We start from the raw sequence: 20,059 nt of genomic DNA on the forward strand, positions 1-20,059 counted from the left end.
GGATCTCGGTATATAAGGTCCTCGCCAAAGGTCGGCATTTTCTTCCCGCCCGAGGGAGCTCGCTCTTTAGCCTCGCGGAGGTACTCGCGACTCGGCCCAAAGGTCGCCATTTTTTTTCTTCACACGGTCCAGCTGCTGGTCGCCAATTTGTTCGAGTTTCGTGCATCGGCAATCGCAGCTGACTCCGAGCTATTTTATGCCGCGAAGCGTCCTAGGAGAAGCTTGCCAAGCATAAGTCATGGGCCGAGCACTGCTCGAGCTTGTCCTCCAGGGAACGCTGGTAGGGGGTCTCCAAGCTGCGGGTAATTTCAACTGTAATCTTGACACACTTGCGCTAACACCCACCCAAATGAATGAGTTATCATTTATTTATATATTTATGCAAAGAAATTCCACGGTAAGGTCCTCTTACTCGAAGACGTTGAAGATCACTTCGGCGACCCCCTCGGCGTCGTTTCTCTGTGCACATAGAAGTCGAACCATACAACGTGTATTTTCCTCTCGTCGCGATACCGCCGAGTGGTCATTGACAGCAGGCGCTTCTTCCGGAGTGCTTACAGTAGCGCCTGGGTAAGTAGAAGAGAAAAGTCGAGCACCGCACCTAGAGCGGTCTATAAATACAGCGGGGCCCGTTCCGCGTTAGCGCAGATGTTAACGGCAGGGGATTGTTGCTGCATAAACACGGAAAGCCGTCTCATCACTTCGTGTATATACGGAATTCTGCACGTTAGCGAGCCTTCTTTGCCTTCCTCTCGAAATTGCATATGGCGTCGGGTCACGTGATCTGGCGGCCATCTTGTCCCTATGCCGCGGCGTCCCTGGAAGAGTGAGGCCCTCGACAAATGACGGTCTTGGTTTGTGTTTCTTAGAATTGACTATTCCTTGAGGTATGCATTCTTTTGTTCTACGCTTTGATTTTCCTGGCAATCCAGGGTCCATAAATCAGCGCGTTCCGAAGGAGGGCCATCTCTTCGGCGTCGGTGGTTTTGAGGAAGCGCCGAAGCATGGAATAGATATAGAGGATGGCCCAGTTACCTCGGCACCCGAAATATTAGTATATCCCACGCGCGTAATACAATCCCGATCCTAAGGTAACCAAATTTAGCATGTGACTAGCAGACGCCCTCGAGACACTTGCGTTGACTCAGAGCGTCGCTTCGGCCGCGGGCGGCCATCTTGGATTTGCAGGGCAACGAAGGGCTTCACAGATTGGGCATTTAATTCCCTATCCCGAAGACGAAGAACGTAAAGAATAACGCGATCATCGAAAACCAAGGGTCCTGAAGAAACAGGCAATCGTGAAATCCTTCTACCATCCAAAAATTTGCCTCTTTTCTCCACAAACCGCGAAGACCTCCATGGGCACCGTCAAGAGCTAACGACAGATTTTATATTTAACTCGCGTCCTTGATGTGGCCGATTTGTTCCAAAATTCCACGAAAGTAGATACCCCGTCCCTTCCATTCTCTGTACTTAAAAAAAATCATCTACGATTTTTCCCTTAAAGGGGACTCGCTTTGCTGCGATTTTTGGCACTGCTTGCATGCTGATTTATGAATTGTTTACCCCCGGTACATCTTCCGCGTCTTGTCGGCCGTGCGACCTGGAGGGGGTGTTTTTTTTTCTTTGATCTCTTTCTCCTCTTTTTTTTTCAATTCGAGGAATTCGAAATTCACCGCGACGCAATGTCGAATGTTGGGCGGGTGTCCGAAAATACGGCGTATTTTTCGGCGTATCTTCGGGTCGTCAGCATTTGTAAAACTATTTACGTGGGTGCGAGGTCCCGAGACAGTGAGGCACGGTCTTGCGGGGAAATCGAGCGACCCTAAAAATTACTTAGGGGAAAATTCATGCCGCTCTAAATTATCTCTGTCGCCGGTTTATCTGTTAAATTTTAGACATTGTTTACGCTAAGTGCGAACAACTTGGCTTGTTGCGTGTATGTACCGCTGTTAACAGTCGTGCTCGCCAGAGTGTCTACCAAGAGACTCGCGTTCCAACAAATTTGCCCGACAAAGGAGCCAATAATCGCCAACAATCCGCTCCCTGACCTGACGCAAGGATAACTCGAAAGAAATGGTCTATTGCATTGCAAATTCACATTCCATATGTACGGATATCGTAACATTTGTTTCGTTTCTATGTTTAATGTCGCTGTTTCTAATTTTTTTTATGCATCTGTAATGTGTGAGACATCGACATTTTTAACAGTGCAACCGTTTCCATTGTACAGTGTCCGCGTTTTAGCGTTTAGTAACCGTAGGGCGGCCAATCGTAGAGTGGATGCTGCGAAACTAGGCAAGTGGCCCAGTTTTTCGCAGTCATAGTTAAATGATGACGAATAATTCCCAAGGTAAACGCGGAAATATCTCTTGCGATACCGCGGCGAATTTCGGCGACTCGACTGGCCGGCTTGACAAAAGAAATCCGCGTCATGGGTTATTCCGAAGATGTCTAAGTGGGCGCCTTAATAATGTCTTCGATGCTCGATGACGATGCCTGACGATTTTGACAACTACGATCTAGTCCCCCGAATTCTTCGGTGCAACCTGAAAAGGAATGCCACATATTAACAAGACGCACTACTGTATCGCGATTTCTGATTCATCCGGTAGATTTGACCACACCGGGACCGACACAGTCTCGGTAAAGTTAAATAAATCAGCAGGTTTCTTGGCAAATGTCTCTAGGAAGAATGTACACATCAGTGTCCGGTGACTCATTTGCAGTAACAAATCACGTCGCCCACAGGTTGGTGCACGTGCTCGAAGGAAAAAATTCCAGAATAATTGGCGAGCTGGTTAGTCCCCTTTGAAGGGTCTCCTTAAAACCGTATCTAATTAGAGGAGACCAGATAGCTGTAACAATTAAGGTAACTAACAAGCCACATACTATTTCCCTAGAATTTCATTAATTTATATTCGAGTACCTTGCAATTTGGATCCCGGTTACGAAATTCAGAATTTCGACGTCCACCTTCATGACGCCATGATCGAAAACGCTTCGGAATACCTTGATGAATTTTTTTCAGTCATAATCTGAAAAAATGTATGACCACTTTAATTTCAGGTGGTTGCGTTACCTACCGCCAACTTCTACGAGTAGTTCCAGTTATTCACGTCGATGCATCACGGCACTGCAAGCTTATTTTTAGTGTAGAGGTCTGTTTTACCGATTCTACTTTGTAGCTTCAATTATTCTTATCGTTAGAGAGAGATTCCTGGTAGAGTTTCGAGCTGCCGCGTCGAGATGGCGTTGCTTCGCTCCAAACCGCGGAAGTCGAACGCGATCCACAAAAGCGGCGCGTAAAATTCAAATTTAGCGGGGCGGGTATTGTGAAACCCGAGCCAGCAACAGTGCGGATGGCACCATCGATTGCCGGGCATTTCGGGGGCCCAAAAATAGTCCCTCGCGTGCCCGCGTTACCAGTTTTGTCGCGGTCTCGGGGAACCGGTACAAGGCCATGGCTTACCCGCCCGTCCAGCCGCACTTCCTATTTCCGTCCTGTTTGCTTCCACTCGATCATCACCGACGTAAATGTTATTTTACACTTGGCAGTGCCACCTGACTTGAATGGAATCGACTCTCGCCTAAATGCCCCATTTCACGGGCATCAATGTCGCCTTGTCTCTTCCCAATCGAGCAGAAAGTCCCTCCGACGTTCCGCCATATTGGATTTGACAAAGCGTCCACTTTATTAAAGAAATTCCTCAAAACGAGAGAAATAACGCCACACGCGTACGAATACCCACTATTATTTGATCCTTTAACATTTATTGTACATTCCTTTTCAGGAGAAAGGACCTTTTATACGGAGATATTTACGTTGAACGCGATTAAACGTAAGCAACGCCGCCCGCGCCATTCGTCTCGTTTCTGCCGACGTTCAAAGAATCCTTGTGAGTACGATAGGACTTTACTTTTGATTTCCGGTGTACCCTGAATTTTCTGTATGCTCAAGACACGTTTTACAGAACTTTGGACCATTTTATTGGATCGGATGTCCTGATATACACTTCACGCTGGATGTTGGACAGATAACCTAGGCGGTGCGCGCGCACGACGACGGTTCGTGCAATGCATATATAAAAGACGAAATAAATATCGATATATTTACATATACAAAATATAAATTAACGAACTGGCCCCGCAGATGGAGAGGATTACTTTCCGAGGAGGATTTTACGAGTAGCGCCGATGCTTTGTCCTGATTGAGTGGCGCCTTTGTTGGAGCCGGCCTGAAGACCGATCACGGATTGGCCAGCTCGAAGCTGCTCTTCGGAGAAATCACGTTTGCATTCATCGGAGGGTTTCGGCCCCAGGTAAGGTCCAGTCCATTCGGGATGCTTGTACGTCTGTAACGGAAAACATCGAACATGAGACCAGCCATTAATAATGGAATAACATTTACAGGACAACAGATATTGGAGGAATCGGGATTTTAATCATCTCCCACGTACCGTGCGTCCCAGGGCGAACAGAGTGGTCACGACTTGGGATATGTCTTTCTTTTCCCATAAGTCGACCGTTTGGAAGACGTCGACATCAGCCACGCCATACTCTTTCAACGCCTTCTGGAACCTGAGGACCAAGGAAATTCAGGTAACAGGTGAAACTATTTTAAAAGCGAAGGAAACTCCTCGAAACGATTCATTTATTCCTGCAGAGATTTCTTGATTGGAGCCAATTTAAAAATTACAACTTACTGGTTGATGTTCTCCATCATCTTGAACTGACCACCGCTGGTGTTGATTTTAGGTACGGATCCTGGAGCGATCTTGTTCATGAGGTGGCAAAGGACCTGGCCATCCCGGATCACATCCTCGAACTGCTCACCAGCTGGGAATTTCTTCCCAAGGACCGTTTCGATCCATTCCTGGGCCTCCTTCTCTTGCTGGGGGTCGCGTTTACCCGCGATCTGCAAAGAAGAAACAGTGTAAGCTCAACAAGTTGGATTTATCCTTCCTTAACAGAAAATTTCAATGCAACTCTAAGGCTATATGAGAGTGGCATCGGCGAAATCAATCATTTACGGTATTTTTTCCACGTGTCTGTGTGCATGGTTGTTAAGGGTTAGATGACTCTAAACGTGAGTAAATATTTTTTCTTTAGTCTTTTAGAATGGGGGAGCGTACCTTAGCGCGAACTTGACGCTCAAGAGCCATCCTTGCCTTGTGAAGTGGAGAAGCAAAGTGTTCGGGGCGGCTTGCCAACGGCTCTTATACCCCGTACGCAACGCAACTCGTCCAGCCCACGCCTCCGATCTGTCCAACTGGGTGAGCACCGTCTCTCCACGATTTTCGATTCTAATATTAGCTGATTATTCATTTCCTCGGCAGGAATTTCAATAACTCTGAGATCTCCAGCCTATGTGCAGCGGCCAGGCCCGCCTTAATTGCGGACGTCCCTTATCACTGGGTGGAAACTCGCCGAAAAGACGCACGAAGAACGGCGTTCCCGGCCAAAGCTTCGGATGATAACGTCGTTGACAAGCAACGAGACTAGGCACACTTAAGATAACCCTCGTTACTCTAAACTTATGTAATTGCGGAAACAATGGTTTGGCACCATTAGTTTCGACAGAACCACCAATGGCCAGACAGCTCGTTTACATATAAGACCTATTATTATTCTTTACGTTTATGTTACAATGACCGTACCTTCCCGAAGGATATTTTACTACCTAAGGTAGAAATATATAAGAACACCGACAGGAACATAAGTATAACATGCGTAACCATATGTAATAATAAACATCGAATTTTCTTCGTTTGTATTTTTTTTCAATGTGAAAATAAAAAATTTGTCGAATTTCAAAGCGATGCGCGAAAAATATACGCGCGAGATATTTCGGCTGAAGAAGTGACAATGCGAACTCCAGAAAGAAGGAAGAAGGATTCCAATTTTTCTGTCGCTCCGTTAAATAATTAATACTCGAATGGTCGCTGATCTTCAATGAGGACGTTCGCGAGCTGCTCCGCGTATTTCTGGAAAGTGCTGTGAGAGATGTCCCGAATCCAAGAGATGCTTGACTGAACTTCTAAAAATGAAGAGACCTTCATGGTCATACTCGAAGATGAAGAGAGGAGAAGCGTGAATTCTGTGTTAAAGACGTTCTTTAAATAGGCCGTGGTATATAGGCCAGGTTATAACTACCGCGATCCACTTTTGAAAACGTACACCCGAGTTTCTTTTTTATACACTTTATACAATTGAGCGGAAGGAGAAAGAAATATATTACACCGATTGAACATACAATCCTGTCGAATCGACGTGATAGATTTCGTCATTAATTTAAGGTAGAAAACGTTGACTGAAAATTGCCGCGCCTTTTTTTATTTTATATCTGATTATTTGACATAGGTTTGTCGGAAATCTGTTAGACCGTTCTAGTAACAGTCGACCCCACGTGATCCTTCGGGCGCATTGCACCCAGTAAGATAATCAGATCTGCGAGCGCCTAACTCACCTGGGGACACTCGACTCGTGTTCGCGTAACGTTGCATTAAATTGATAATACGATGAGAATATTTACCGCAAGCATAACCGGGCACTGAGTCAGGTTTAAATTTACCGCAAACATCTGGGCGCGAGCCGGGAGTAATTTCATACTCTGAGAGGCACTCCAGAATTTTACCGAGATTCATCGACCGGGGTATCTACTGTAATGCGAAGTTACGCATGCCTTACTTACGCATTACGCTTTTGCCTGCTCTTTTGTGCCCCTTTCCAGGCTTAGGTGGATCGCAACAGGATCTATTTTTTTTTTTAAGTCATCATTGGTTGCCGCATGAGCGACAGAGCTTGCTGGACTTGCTGGTAAGAGATGTCAAAGGATGTTTGTTATCACAGATATGAGTTGGGAGCAGAAACGAGGAGGGTTCCTGAGATGGGCCACCATTGGGGGGCATTAGGTGGCAAGTGCATAATTTGCCTGCATTCTGTACCGAGGGTAACATAGAACGCGATTGCGCGACCCAGCCCGTGAGCAGTCTCCCAACTCATCTCTGTTATCTGTAAAGATCTACGTAAATTATTTAGGGTATTTTATTTACATAATCTCGTCAGGAATTTCTTCATTTATCATTTTCTTCGCGGAGACGCTTGTCTTTGTTTTCACTCACTGACGAGGTGACCCATCTCTTGAGTTTCGATACTCCATGCCTAAGTAAAGTAGAGGAAAGGAGGATGAGTATTTTTTAGAAGGATTGTCGAGTTTGTTTTTAAGGTGGATCTTGAATAACAACTTATAACAATTTGAGAGAAATTATGGCCGCTGCTAAAGGACAGTCGGTAATATTATTATCTTACTTCTGAGCCGTTGATCTCTAATTTAGATCGAATAAGATCATCATACTGCGTATCCTAACCTCTATAGGACTTTGCATTTTCTTCTCATTCCCATTCACAGTAGTGAATATATGGATTCATCTTTCTTTGGCAGTTGTACTACTTTAAAAAACCGACACGCTGGACTTCCGGCATCGGTTTGGAATTACCTGAGGCGTATAAGAAATTTTGGAAAGAATGGAAAATGCAGAAACCAACCGCGGTTCATTATATCGAGGAACAAGGGAATTGGAAAATAGATGAGCGATCGGGACAAGTGTAAGTTTTCAGGGTTTCCGCTGGTTTCTTTATATTTCCGGCTTTCGTACAATGTAAAATGCAATTTTCGTATCGTGTAGTTCAGTAGGTGAAAGAGCGAATTAATTTATGGGAATCTTTGGAATACGATATGATGTTTAGGGTTCCGGTGCAGAATGTTCCGCTTCTAGTGCAGTATCCTAAGGAGCAAGACGAAGGAATATGGGGTGGAGAGGGAGTCGTTCAGGGCTTTCAAAAGCGAAAACCAAAGAGGAGAAGAGTTCCTCATTTCTGGGTTCCCTCTCTTAGAAGGACCGTTATCTATAGCGAAGTGTTAAACATGTACACGCGTACCAACGCGACGGAGAGGGCCCTTCAGTTAATTCACGAGAATTATGGTTTAGATCACTACTTGCTAAAGGTATATAATAGATTATCGATGCTTAAGAATATTGAGAATTCGCCACTGGACATCTGCATCTTGACTTACAGACGCCTGCGTGTGATTTAAAGTCGTTGCTTGCTCTAAAAATCAAAAGACAAATCCTTATAGCTTTGGCCGATAAAAACCTTTACCAAGAAGAGCCAGAAAAGCAAGAAGAAATATACACAAAGTATCGGCAATATTTATCAGCTGTGAGTAACAGACGTTTTATTAAACATACACGTTGCAGCTCCATAAATGATAATCGGCATTAAATGTAAATTTAGTATACGAGAGAAGAAATCGAATGGTACGGCCTGTCGTACCCGGAAGCATGCAAGAAGTGGGTCACTCAGAAAACAGAGTTGAACAAACCGCAGCCTCTTAAACTACAATTCAGATCTGATTTGATTCAAAAACTTAAGGAAAACAAATTGGAAGGCATCACCAAAGGGGATAGTGCAGAGTCGAGGTATGTCATTGGCCACTCCACAGAATGAGGATCGTTATACTCGAGAGGTTTACAAGAAATTTCCTTTTCAGTAAATCGTGGATATCGAAGCTCAACCCCTTTTCGAAAAGTTCGAAGACTCAGTGAGTACGTTTTCGCGACTAGTTCAGCTGTTTCTTTTGTACATATAAACGTATGTGAACACGGGGCTGTGAGAATAAACCGATAACCATGGCTCCCTTTATGGAAACCTTTATTCTGACCTACGATGATATAAGAATCCTTTGTACAACGATGCATACACAACATATCGTTACCGTTGGGTTCTCTTTTGAAGAAATTGCCCAGTGAACAGTCCTCAGGATTGAATATTAATCCGAAGGCGTGCCTGGCCAACGCGATTACCTAAAGGTACAAGCAACATCGAGCTTTGGTGCAATTCAACTAAAGACACGCATTTGACTAATTGAACTTTCCTATGTTATCGAACATTCCAAATCGCCATCCTTCGGCAAGCAGTTTAGTAAGGAAGCTATGGCTCTTGTTATGTACGTCATCGTTCCGTAGCTACCACTAGGCGCGCTGTCGTAGAAATGCTGACATACGAACGCAGCACCACCGCAGAGTAGATTCCCCATCGCAGTGACTTCTCTCTGATCCTTTGGCTTCGCACAACACAGGGTAGCGTCACCTCCAACTTTCATCTACGAGCCAAGTCAATTTAATGCCCTGAAATATTCTAATTGAGAATTTCCTTACCTGGTCCTCCAGGAAAATTGCATTGGCTTTATGCACCAGGTGTTCCACTGCGATTAAGCCTCCGAGACAAGCTACGACATTGTATTCCGTGACTAAAGTTAGTACCATTAGGGCTTCGACAACCAGTTGTCGGTACTCTGGCTGTGGAATGGTGTTGAGCACGGTCTCGACAGCAAGGGCGAATTTCAGCTCCCCAGGAGTCATCTCCTGGGTTAGGTTCTGCGGAAGAATTCTCCCTTCGATGGCCAAGCCCTGACACTACGGTTAGGAAAGACATAAAGTATTATTTGGCTTTCTTGGAGTACTATTAAACAGGAATGGAATTCCTACCCTTTCCAGAACATGCCACACCCTGGGATAAAAGTCTCTAGGCACTCTGTTCAAAGCACCATCTAATCTACGTCTTCTTAACCACTGACCCTGGCGATCGGGCTCTAAGTCGACTCCATCCGTTTGGTCGGGACTCAACAGTCCACCTATCTGAGATTTCTGTAAAAATAAGAAGAATTCCAGATGAAGAGCCTCCAACTAGATTAATACCCATCGATCTACCTTGCTGACTCGGCTGGACTTGCAGCTGATGACGGAGAAGTTTCCACGCCCCACTGGAAAGATTTAAGAATTGGAGGATTAGTTAGGTTGTGAGAGGTTTCTTCATGGATGAGAAAAGGAATGAAACTCACCACTGCTGATGGCAAACTCCTTGCCACTCATGATGTGATGCAGGAGATTCTTCATCTCGAAGGGGGAGAGATTCAAGAGGTGCTCCGAGGCTTCTTCCCCGGTGCAGATCAAGGTTCTCGATAGCTCCGTAGCCATGACCTGGATGATGAGGCCGACCCTGAGTCTCAGCATCTCCAGGAAGAGCTGAGGCTCCGTTCTGATAAACATAGCCAGGTAGACCAGCAGTTCTTGGGTGAGCATGGCAGTGGATTCGTCATCTCCGTAGGCCTGGTGAATCAGGGACCGAAGCTCATTCTCCGGAAGAGGAGCCACGATGGTGTGCTCATTGATCGGTGGCATGCCAACGGTGACTTGTTTCTGTCTGACAAGAAGATCCGTCACAGCCTTGGCCAGGTCCTCGACTCTTTTCCCCAGCATCCCTGCGGTGTGTCGAACGATGCCCCACATCTTCTGCTGGCAGGCCTTCTCGTAGAGGCCCTTGAGGAGGTCCTTGACCAGCACCGGGTGGCCCTCCTCCAGCATGCCTGTATTGAAGTACAGGCCCTGCGAGTCGAACTACAAATCAAGTTATCAATCAATCAACTTTACAGTACCAATATAATCAAGTAATCCGGTAGAGCTTCGCGCTAAATACCATATGCACGAAAGGCACTTAATGTACCTAACGTCAACGTTTCTACGCTTCAATTCGTTTCGGTACGTTGGTTGTACATTTACACACCAAGTACTGCAGAATGTCGCCCTGTTCCTCCAGACTTTCCGTCTCCCTCAGCATGGCCAGGAGTTCCTCGACCTCGGTGTCGGCGTACTGGGTTTCCGAGGTAGTCCTGTTCCTCAGAGGCTTCGAGCTCTGCTGCCAAGGTAGCACGTCCTCCGCAGGAGATGGGGTCCTGTCGGAGGACACTGGCTGGGTCGAGTTAGGCGTCAACGAAGTGTCTGTCACTTCGATAAACGGATTTGTAGTCAGTACAGTGGACTGCCTCCGATCCTCTCCAGCCATCCCGAGAATTTCAGCTAGAAACGTCGACACATTGACTTAATCAGGATTCTTTACCTTCACACGTCTGGAGTTACTTACAATCGCTTACATAAATTTTCTCCAAATTTTCTGTATCGTAATCGTTAGAAATTATCCCCACAAGAACACGAAGACTCTAAGCAAGGTCTCGACACCCATGAAAATGCACTCTTTAAATTTCTTCCCGGACGATTTTTTAATTTTAAGGCCACCCTCACGTGGCATAATTTCAAATGATTCTGGGCCAAATACTGGGCGCATATGTGCGCCTTTTGTAGTAAAAGGGTTAAGCTCTCAAGGCTAGCCAGAGAAATGGAGAAATATCAGGCCTCGTTAATTAAACTAGAGCGATTGGAGTACATTAGTTAGACTTACGTTCTCAGAGGGCGGTAGGATCGGCGAGTGCGGTATCGGATCGCGCGAACGGAATAAGGGTCTTCTTTAGGCGACATGCAATCAAACTGTTAGATTAGCGGCACCTTCCATTAGACACACCAGAGCGGCTGCATCTTGTACTCACGTTCCACGGCTATGGACCTCGTCTTCTTGATCGCCCCCTTAACGGACATTCTTCTCCGCAGGTTCCTTCCGCTGCGGACCACCGGTCTGTTCAAAAGCCCGGTTCGATGGGGGAAAGCTCGCATCAAGTGCTCCTCCAAATATTGCTGGACCTGAATGAAGGTACCCTATCATTCTCAGACTCGTCACCTGATATCATTAGATGAATTCCTTCATCCAAACCTGAGGATTCAATCTGTCGGGACGTCCGTCCTCGGCGCTCCCCAGGAAACTCAGATTCGTGATGCAAGACGTGCTCAAGAAGTCGTTCAGGTTCCCCAGGGACACCCTGGTGCCGTTGATATAGCCGCTCTTCAGCTTCTTCATCGTCGTGATCATGGCCAGCGGGATCTTTCCTTGATCTTGGAGACAGAAGTCGAATTACTCGCGCTTCTTTATCATTTTCTCTTTTAAACACATTTTCTCACTTTACACGTTAGAGGCACGTTAAGGGAGAATGGTAATTAGGCAAGTTAGCTAAGCTGAAGAGGTCTTCAAGGTCTTCCCATGAGCGCTCCTTGAGGTTTCTTATCACGCGCTCAAGTGAAGCTCATGTACTTGTTTGAAACGCAACCTTGAAGAGAGGGAGTGGGCCTTGACACTTGCTCTTTAGGGTGTTTCCTACGTTTATCGGCATACCTAAATGATTATGAGTAGCAACGAGCGTTATAGTTGGCCTGCCGAGCATATGCTTCCAGTTGATGGTCAGGAAGGCCAAGTTGGTCGTGAAATTGTTGACGAGGAGGGCTGCATCGTTTGTCGTGTAGTACTCCTCCGCATCAAAGTTCTAACACATGCAACATACGTGCACACCACCGAACACATAAGCGATCAACTTCTGAGTTCCGACGTAATTGAATGGTACAATTTAGAAGGTCCAAAAAAATCGTATGGAGAAAATCGGTCGACGTCGACTTTCCAATCTTCTCCATTTTTTTTTTCTTTTTTTAATCCTTCAACATTCACACAAAGGGTTCGCGATGTTCCATTAACGTTTCATTTTCGAGAGGAAATTCGACGTGGACACACGCACGCATGCAGGCAGTCGTGTTAGAAAGACGAGACAGTGAGGTCGTAAGAATCGTCAGGAGATAAATTTGGAAAGCTGGAGACAAAGTGAGAAAAAAAAAGAGTGAACTTTGTTCTAGCCTGAAAAGCCATAAACTCGTAACTCCATGGCTTGACAGAAATTTAAGATTAAATATTCCGATTCTTTTTTCAATGACACTTGTAGGCGAACCAAGATGGCTTGACAGTGAAAAATCGTTGGACGACAGGTCCCCGTTGGGTCATGGAGGTAAAACTCTACGGCTCTTAGGCTTCAAGAGTTACCGTACCTAGGTGAACGTTCTTGAGGGGCATGACCACGAGAGGCCGGCCTAACATGTTCTGCCAACTAGACTTCAAGAAATTAATTTCGCCTTTGAATATGTCAATCATGAGCTCATAGTCCGATGCGATGTAGAAGCGGGTCATGTCTGTCAGCTGGCGTTTCGTAGAGTAAGATATGTGACATAAGAAAAGAAAAGTAAGAGCGTAGAACCGGTAGACGAGAGAGAGATGAAGAGATAGAGAGTGGTGCTTTTTCGAGGGTTACCTGAGGAGTGAACGCGAATATTTTATCGTGTAACGAGTACAATTTACTCGTGCTCAGGATACCCACGTCTCTAGACTTCCTGCCGGACAGGCCTAGCTTCTTGTTGCGACCTGGAAAGTTTTTCATTGTTAGTTCCATCGATGACTGATCACCTTATTGATGCTTACCTAGATAGGTGTACAAGTGACTGAGAACTTTGGCAGGTTGTACTTCTATCGGGGCTGCTTCAGCTATTGTCTGAACATGGATGTCATGTTGAGCTATTTTTTCTCGAATCTCGACGTCCTCTGCGAGGATGACGACCTGGACGACGACGTCGGGTTTCTTTTCGCTACACAGACGCCTATTCAATGGGTCTAGCTCTCCGACAGCTAGAAAGCCCTAGGAAGGGTGACAAGAGATTATGTTACACACAAGCGCTAGTATTATCATTGGCTATCTTAAAGATGAAGTATAGGATCACTTATATTTTTATGCTATTTTGTGGGTATTATCGTTGTATTACCTCCTGAAGTAATTTTCCTAAAAGGTACAGTGACTGGGCCCACATGAAGGGACATCTTCCTAGAGCCTCCCTTTCCTGACTTCCTGGCTCTGCGTATTCCGCAGACACGTTCTCCGAAGCCACGGCATATAATTCTGGAACCAGTCTGATGCCATCGTCAGTTTTTATAGTAATCCTTTCTAATTCGGAAGCATACTCTGCGACTGCTTCTTTGTTGCCTTGAAAGCAATAGTCGAGTACCAAGTAGCAAAAAAAGAGCGGCCACTCGCATTCGATGTTTTCGAACATTCTTAGCTCCCATGGTTCATAGTACAATCTAGAAAAAAATTTCCATTATTAAATTAAGGTTCTAGTTGTAGATTGTTGTAGAGGGATTTCTTGAAACGTCAAGTGCGTACCTGTTGGGGTCTTCCTTTGGGGTTCGATGGCCATCTCTCAGGAATCGTTTGCAGCCATATCGACCTCTCAATTTCTTAATAATAGCCTCTCGTGTGAGCTGAATTAAATTCGGTTCATCAACGGCGAATGCGGGGAAACTAATTATAGACAATAGTCCACTGTCCAATTCCTTCGAGTTGGATTCCCTCGGTAGCATAGATTGCAGCACGGCTTGGCACTTTTGTGCCTCATCTGCTAGGACATGTATCACCGACGTAGGACCGCCTCTGGCACCAAATAAGTCTAATTCGTTCATTGCTTCCATAGCTGCCTTGGCCATTCCAATGCTGCTTGCATTGAGCTCTGGAAGTCCATGATTCGTTTTATCACCTCTCTCCCAGATCCCATAATCTGGAGTGCAGTAGGCCGATTCGATGTAGAAGACCAGGTTTTGAATGAACGCTACCTACGAACAGAGTGCTATATTTAATATCAGACTTCCATGGAAATGTCAAGATGTTTTTTCTCTAAACCTTATCAAAATTCAACTCGTACTTCATCCAAGTTGAAGACAATTTGAAGGCCCGAGGCAGTCATTTGTGCTAAAATCAATAAGTAGAGAGAGGTGGCATCGATCTGTAAATGTCCCCAGTCGGCGTCTCCTACTACCGTCTGTCCATTCACCGAGCTATACTTTGCGTGCAGAGCATCGTGAGGATTCTGAGTGGATTTAAATCTTTCGACATTATTTTTCTGTTGCATCATGGCCATCAACAAGCCTCTCATGAGCTTCACGCAGCTCTGCTCGAGCTCGTATGTCTTTGCTCTGTCCTCGTCGGCATCTGCAATTTTCTTATAAGCCATCGACAAGCCCCATACAGCGAGGATACAATACACATTGTCTCGTACCCAAGCGTGATCATTGTCTGCGCTAGCAGGAAATAGTCCAGTCACCGGATTCTGGTGGTTCATAATAATTTTGTGCACGATCCGCTGGTAATAGTCCAGGCGAACGCCTGAATTACTCCGGCTACGCATTTTGACTTTTCTCTGATTGAGCTTCTCGAAATATCTGAAAAGATATCATTTCTATTTTAATCCTACGACGCATATTAATCCAAACAAGAATTTAACACGTGCCCTTACATTTGCACTTCACTCAATTCCCATCAATATTTGTATATTGAGGTTAGGTTTACCTTGTGACGTTATTACGAGGAAAACGCCGAAACGGCAAGCTTAGAATATCCTGGCCTCATGAAAAACGAGTCGTCAGAGCTCGATGTTGCTCATTTTAGTGAATTAGCGCCAACAACTTCGTGTTTTGATTCAAGGGAGTACAATGTGAAACGAATGTCAAACGCAGCCAACGAGGAGGCAACGACGCGGTCGATAAGGAAGCGCTCTTCTATCAATGAATTTCCGACTATGAAAGGCGTTTCTAAGCTCCAAATGCGGCATATTACGTCAAGAATGATGAAATGCCGGAAAATTACCGGAATTTCCTCTTAGAGTCATCCTTCCCCCCAGAATTCGCGAAAATACATACCTATTTATATCCACGAAATAGAAATGAATTCCTAACCTGAAATAGCTTGACGTTTAAAGTCTGCACTTGTATCTCACTTTATTGTAGCCTTTAAACGACAAAAATACATCTTTTAATCGTCTCTTAATACCAAAAGCAAGAGTAGGAGGCTGAAACTTTCCTTCTAATAATTTATACGAATTAATACGACGTTAAAGTTTTATTATAAAATATTAAGGTGATATGAAAGGGTCATTCTATATATATACTACCTTAATATCAACTTTATGGAATGATTTCCATTTCGCATCCAAAATATACAGGACATTCGTATATAATTCACACAAAACACTGTCGCAGCTTGCCAGCTTCGCACACGTGCTCTTATCGAGAACAATTACGAGCAATTACCCTAGATAGCTTTCAGCCGAATGGAATGATTTAATTTAATCGGGAATCATTACCGATTTGTAATAATGGATGCGAGGGAGCCAGGAAAGCTTGCGGTTCCCGACCGAGGATATTACTCCGAAATTATCACAGGTATATACAAGGAACATGGGCATTCGTTCCTAGCCAACAATTTACATATTCATTTCATAGGGACGAAGGAATATCCAGTGACGCCGAAATTAAATCTCTGGAAGGCAGCTCCGAGGAAAATGAAATTAGCTTGGGAAGTCATGACGGAAAATCATTCAGCCTCGATGAGAAATTTCAAGACCGAGGCTCGTGGGAATTTCCTAGGGGCCGCCGAAAGGTGGATGTCCTTTCCACAGGATAGATCCATCGTAAGGGAATTCACGATGCAGGATAATTTAATGCTGGAATTAATTCTTCGATATATAGTCCTTCCCAGCCGAGACGTTCGCTCCGAAAGTCCAGATGGATCGTTACGTGCCACCGAAACAAATCCCCAGAAACGTCGAAATGGAGCGAAGGAGGAGGATTTATCGAAATCTGCGAGTGGACGATGCTCTAAAGGACGAAGGAGTCAAATCTAGGGACCTTTTGCCAGTCGAAGTCGTGGGGACAATCGCGAGCCATGAAGAAAAATTCGGACTTAACTCTTTCGTGAGTTTTCTGCCTCTGGAGATCTTTGACGATGAAGAGCACGACTGCAGGTTCATAGATAAATGCATAAATAAATGAACACATGAATTGATTAAGGCAAAATAATTTTTTTTATATCTGGTAGCGTCGTTGGCATCGGCCATGTCCTTCGGTAAAAAAAATCCTTGTAAGAAATTCTTCCTAGAACCGTGAAAGATTGGACAGATCTTGGTACCATCGATGGAGTTCGTCATCCCCTTCCAGCCACCGTTTTCGTTGAGAAACCTCTGATAGAAGAGGAAGACAAGGAAGAGGATAAAGAGGCGCATCCTTTGGATAAACATTTCGAGTGGTGTTATGCAGCGGTCACGGATTTCGATGCTGGGACGAAATTATGGTCCGTACTTACCTTGGATGGGTTTAAGAGGGTCTTCAGGGTGCCCAGGATATACATCAGGTTCTTCGCCGAGGATCCAAGGACTCATGCGAAAAGGATCAAAGCTGCCCTGGATCAGAGGAGAAAAGCGGAAGCTTGCATTAGGTTCGTCCTGAGGATGAGTCCGGTCCTTAAGGAGAAGTACATTGAAAAATTCTCGTATATTAGCATGTGTTAGGCGCGAAACTCTGCCAAGATTCCTGATTAATTTTTTTAACGTGCACTTTTATAAGAATTTTAATGCCATCGTTGATGGTTCCCAGACATAATCTATATCTCGATTGCATGAGAGTCGAAGGGATGCCGCTCTTCAGCGAGTCAGAGAAGCAGAAGATCCTCTCTTCAGCATTGAGACAAGGGAGGCTGCAGTTCGCCCCCGAGAAAATATCCACCGTAGGTTGAGGAAGACCTCGAATACCATAAGAACTACTAAATACCATATCGTATTAGGTGGTGGAGGAGATTTCTTTGGACTATCGGCGCACAATGTGTGACCTTAGGTGGAGACAGCTGATAAGGGACAAACCCGAAGTCTTCAGCTTCATCTCCTGGTTGCCGGATGACGAAGAACCGCGCATCCTTAAAGAAGAAACAGTAGATACCGGGATGAAGGACTTCAAGGTGCAATTTCCAGGACGTTCAGATTTCTCATATCTTATTTTCCCTCGTTCTGGAATTTATTATCCAGGGTGTCAAGGATCACTTCCACTGGGTGACTCTCTACGTGAGGACGGAAGTCCACGAGGCGATGTCCTGTATAGTCTCGGAGTGTCTCAAGGTGTCCGGGATGAACCTCTTCGTGCAGAGCTCCACGAAATCGTTGGTGCTCTTCGAGTTCGAGGCCCAGCAGAATCAGACCAGTGGCACTCTGATAAAGTACTTGAAGGAGCCTTGGCTGGAAAAGATCACCCAATCGGTCAGGATGTGCCTCAGGGACGTAGGGAAGGGCTGGTTCAACCTGGAGCAAAAGGACCACGGGGTCTACGACGTGATGAAGCTGAAGAGGTTCATGGATCTTGGCGTGTTGCGCATGCAGGTCCGCTGGGAAATCTCCTCTTCGCCTAAATAATCCTTTTCTTTCCCTACCTCTAGATAAAATATTCGGGAGGAATCGCAGGATTCCTCGGAGATGTCATCCAGGCCTCTCGAACTCACCACGTCCTTTGTCCAATGTCGCGGCATCCTGAAATAATATCGCCTTCTCTTGTATGTCCTCCCGTTTATTTAGCTTTTTCTTCGTTCATAGACCGCCTTGAGGAACCTCGTGGATAACTCGATGGCTCTTTATGTAAATATGCTCGAGACCCCGGCATTGTGCACCTTGCATGTCGGTCCTGATTTCAAATGGGGCAAGGACCTCCGAAATACCCAATTCAAGCCGGCTTCCAACCCAGTTTTCAGCCTGGAGATTTTCATGAACGACCAGGGAGCTTTTTATTCCACCGAGCCTTCCGAGTTCGAGGTACTGGCTTTCCCATTTTTCGATACGGAATCACGTGAAGAAACTTCTTTTTTCCGTAGAAAGTCATCGTCAACCTCTTCGACAATACCCTGAAGTCCTGCCACCGTGTCAGACAGGTGCATCCTTTCCTCTTGACTGGCTTGAAATTTCCGAACGATCTTTACTTGAGCTCGGTAGGACTCTTGGAGAACGCGGTTTGCGATGCCAGGAATCGATTATCGATAGCCTATCGACAGTCGATCATTCCATTGAAGGCATATGCCGAAGAGTACAAGAAGTTCTTGGATTTGTACGTAATCGACGTGGCGAAGTACGTCGAGTAAGTCACTTTTAGGTTCATTATTCGCAATCATTGGGGCGTTCCGTAAGACCCAAATATTGAATAAGGAAAGCTTGTCGTAATTATGGGAGAGCTGAAAAAAATAGTTTGGCTGAAATTTGAATTTTCCGTTTCGCCAGGAATTTCAAAAACGAAAATCATCCAGCCTCTGAAGTGAAGGACGAGATCTCTTATCACTTCAGGATGCGCTTCAATATGGAATCGACCTTGCCGACTAACATTCTGATCGGTCCTTTCAACGTGAACGTGCTTCCTTTGAAGACCTTCCTCCTGGACAAACGCAAGGACATAGCTCGTCGTCTGCTGGTCATGTTCACCGAAGGACTCCGGGTCCAGGTGGACGACATCCTGGACGTGTATTCCGGGATGAGGAGGAAGTTGAAGGAGGACCCACAAAATATCGAGGCGATTTTCGAGATGAGAGAATGGATGGAGACGATTCCTCTAGCTGTGCAGGGCCAGGACGAGCTGATGCAGAAATTGAAGCTGGACTTCGACATCCTGGACCTGTTCTGGTGGAACCTCTCCGACGAGGACTTCGAGGCCAAGTGGGAGGCCATCGGGTTCCCCCTTCAGATGCAGATTCACGTTAGGAATACCAGTTTTCATGGAATGCCGAATATTTCGACGGGACTTTCTCTCATTTTCCTTTTTTCCGATTATTCTCGTCGTCCTTTTTCGCGGTACTAATAACTCGAATAAAGCTCTTAGACGCGCCTGGTTAAAATACGCGAATTTTTATCACCAAAGCCTGGTTCAGTATGTCTTTATGAAATTTCTAAACCATTAGATAAATTTTTGGAAGGTGATTCTTGTTGATCCACAAATTTTTATATTTACCAGAAATCGTATAAACACAACCGGATAATGTTTTACTAAACATGCAGATCAGCGAAGCAGTGGAACGATTAGAACGGGATCAGGAGAAATTTTACAAAATGCAGCTGCAAGACGAATCGAACCTCACCGAACGTATCGACATGCTCGTCGGCCAGGTGAACAATGTATCATTGTTGTCGGATTTCAACAAGGTGCACGAAAGCGCGATCGAGGTGAAAAGGATCTGGAAGGCGATGAAGGAGTGCCAGGAGCAGAGTCTGCTTTTGAACGAGAGGCAGAAGCTCTTCGGGGTCCCGATGGTTCCTTTCGAGCACCTCACGAAACTCATGAAGGAGTTCGAGCCTTACATGAGCCTCTGGACCACGGCTTCAGGTGGGAGACTCTTCGTCACCCTGAAGAAGAGTCCTCTTATTAAACTGAGGGAAATATTTCCCTTGCA

General features: G+C 45.4%; 4 protein-coding genes and 1 long non-coding RNA gene across 8 annotated transcripts in view; 3 read left to right on the forward strand and 2 right to left on the reverse strand.

The window, feature by feature from the left end:
* The first annotated feature begins 2,780 nt into the window (after positions 1-2,780).
* LOC105699308 lies at positions 2,781-3,879 on the forward strand. Its single transcript, XR_001104007.1, has 3 exons — positions 2,781-2,872; positions 3,070-3,161; positions 3,795-3,879. It is a non-coding gene; the product is annotated as an uncharacterized LOC105699308 (long non-coding RNA).
* Positions 3,880-3,966: 87 nt separating this feature from the next.
* LOC105699307 (muscle-specific protein 20) lies at positions 3,967-5,278 on the reverse strand. Its single transcript, XM_012424179.1, has 4 exons — positions 5,136-5,278; positions 4,707-4,918; positions 4,461-4,581; positions 3,967-4,355 (listed from the first exon to the last, which is right to left on the reverse strand). Exons 1-4 carry the CDS (start codon positions 5,163-5,165, stop codon positions 4,164-4,166), a joined length of 555 nt encoding a protein of 184 aa, XP_012279602.1. The 5' UTR covers positions 5,166-5,278; the 3' UTR covers positions 3,967-4,163.
* Positions 5,279-7,080: 1,802 nt separating this feature from the next.
* On the forward strand, positions 7,081-8,698 carry LOC105699528 (39S ribosomal protein L28, mitochondrial). The gene is made up of 6 exons (XM_012424606.2): positions 7,081-7,293; positions 7,445-7,608; positions 7,750-8,008; positions 8,080-8,223; positions 8,299-8,483; positions 8,555-8,698. The coding sequence occupies exons 1-6, from the start codon at positions 7,270-7,272 to the stop codon at positions 8,607-8,609; spliced, it is 831 nt and encodes a 276-aa protein (XP_012280029.1). The 5' UTR covers positions 7,081-7,269; the 3' UTR covers positions 8,610-8,698.
* LOC105699527 (probable phosphorylase b kinase regulatory subunit alpha) lies at positions 8,699-15,370 on the reverse strand. Of its 4 annotated transcripts, none has more exons than XM_012424604.2 (15): positions 15,161-15,370; positions 14,517-15,033; positions 13,982-14,427; positions 13,584-13,899; positions 13,246-13,459; positions 13,145-13,188; positions 12,121-12,268; positions 11,665-11,843; positions 11,444-11,594; positions 10,627-10,919; positions 9,905-10,460; positions 9,774-9,826; positions 9,552-9,710; positions 9,222-9,479; positions 8,699-9,166 (listed from the first exon to the last, which is right to left on the reverse strand). In XM_012424604.2, exons 2-15 carry the CDS (start codon positions 14,997-14,999, stop codon positions 8,939-8,941), a joined length of 3,528 nt encoding a protein of 1,175 aa, XP_012280027.1. In that variant the 5' UTR covers positions 15,000-15,033; positions 15,161-15,370; the 3' UTR covers positions 8,699-8,938. The 4 variants fall into 4 exon arrangements, with proteins under 4 accessions (XP_012280027.1, XP_012280026.1, XP_012280028.1 ...); XM_012424603.2 differs by having other exon boundaries at positions 13,079-13,188; XM_012424605.2 differs by lacking the exon at positions 12,121-12,268 and adding an exon at positions 12,819-12,966 and having other exon boundaries at positions 10,627-10,847; positions 13,079-13,188; positions 15,161-15,369.
* Positions 15,371-16,172: 802 nt separating this feature from the next.
* Positions 16,173-20,059, forward strand: part of LOC105699283 (dynein heavy chain 1, axonemal) — a 44,407-nt gene continuing 40,520 nt past the window's right edge. Inside the window, exons 1-10 of the mRNA XM_023434124.1 lie at positions 16,173-16,280; positions 16,339-16,613; positions 16,748-17,137; positions 17,242-17,371; positions 17,429-17,572; positions 17,622-18,014; positions 18,225-18,440; positions 18,500-18,759; positions 18,900-19,368; positions 19,668-19,992. Coding sequence (XP_023289892.1) covers positions 16,173-16,280; positions 16,339-16,613; positions 16,748-17,137; positions 17,242-17,371; positions 17,429-17,572; positions 17,622-18,014; positions 18,225-18,440; positions 18,500-18,759; positions 18,900-19,368; positions 19,668-19,992 — 2,710 coding nt within the window. The remainder of the gene's footprint in view (positions 16,281-16,338; positions 16,614-16,747; positions 17,138-17,241; positions 17,372-17,428; positions 17,573-17,621; positions 18,015-18,224; positions 18,441-18,499; positions 18,760-18,899; positions 19,369-19,667; positions 19,993-20,059) is intronic.

The sequence above is a fragment of the Orussus abietinus genome, unplaced genomic scaffold (genome assembly GCF_000612105.2).
Source record: "Orussus abietinus isolate OABI.00-Male unplaced genomic scaffold, Oabi_2.0 scaffold8, whole genome shotgun sequence".
In the NCBI taxonomy this organism is placed as follows: domain Eukaryota; kingdom Metazoa; phylum Arthropoda; class Insecta; order Hymenoptera; family Orussidae; genus Orussus; species Orussus abietinus.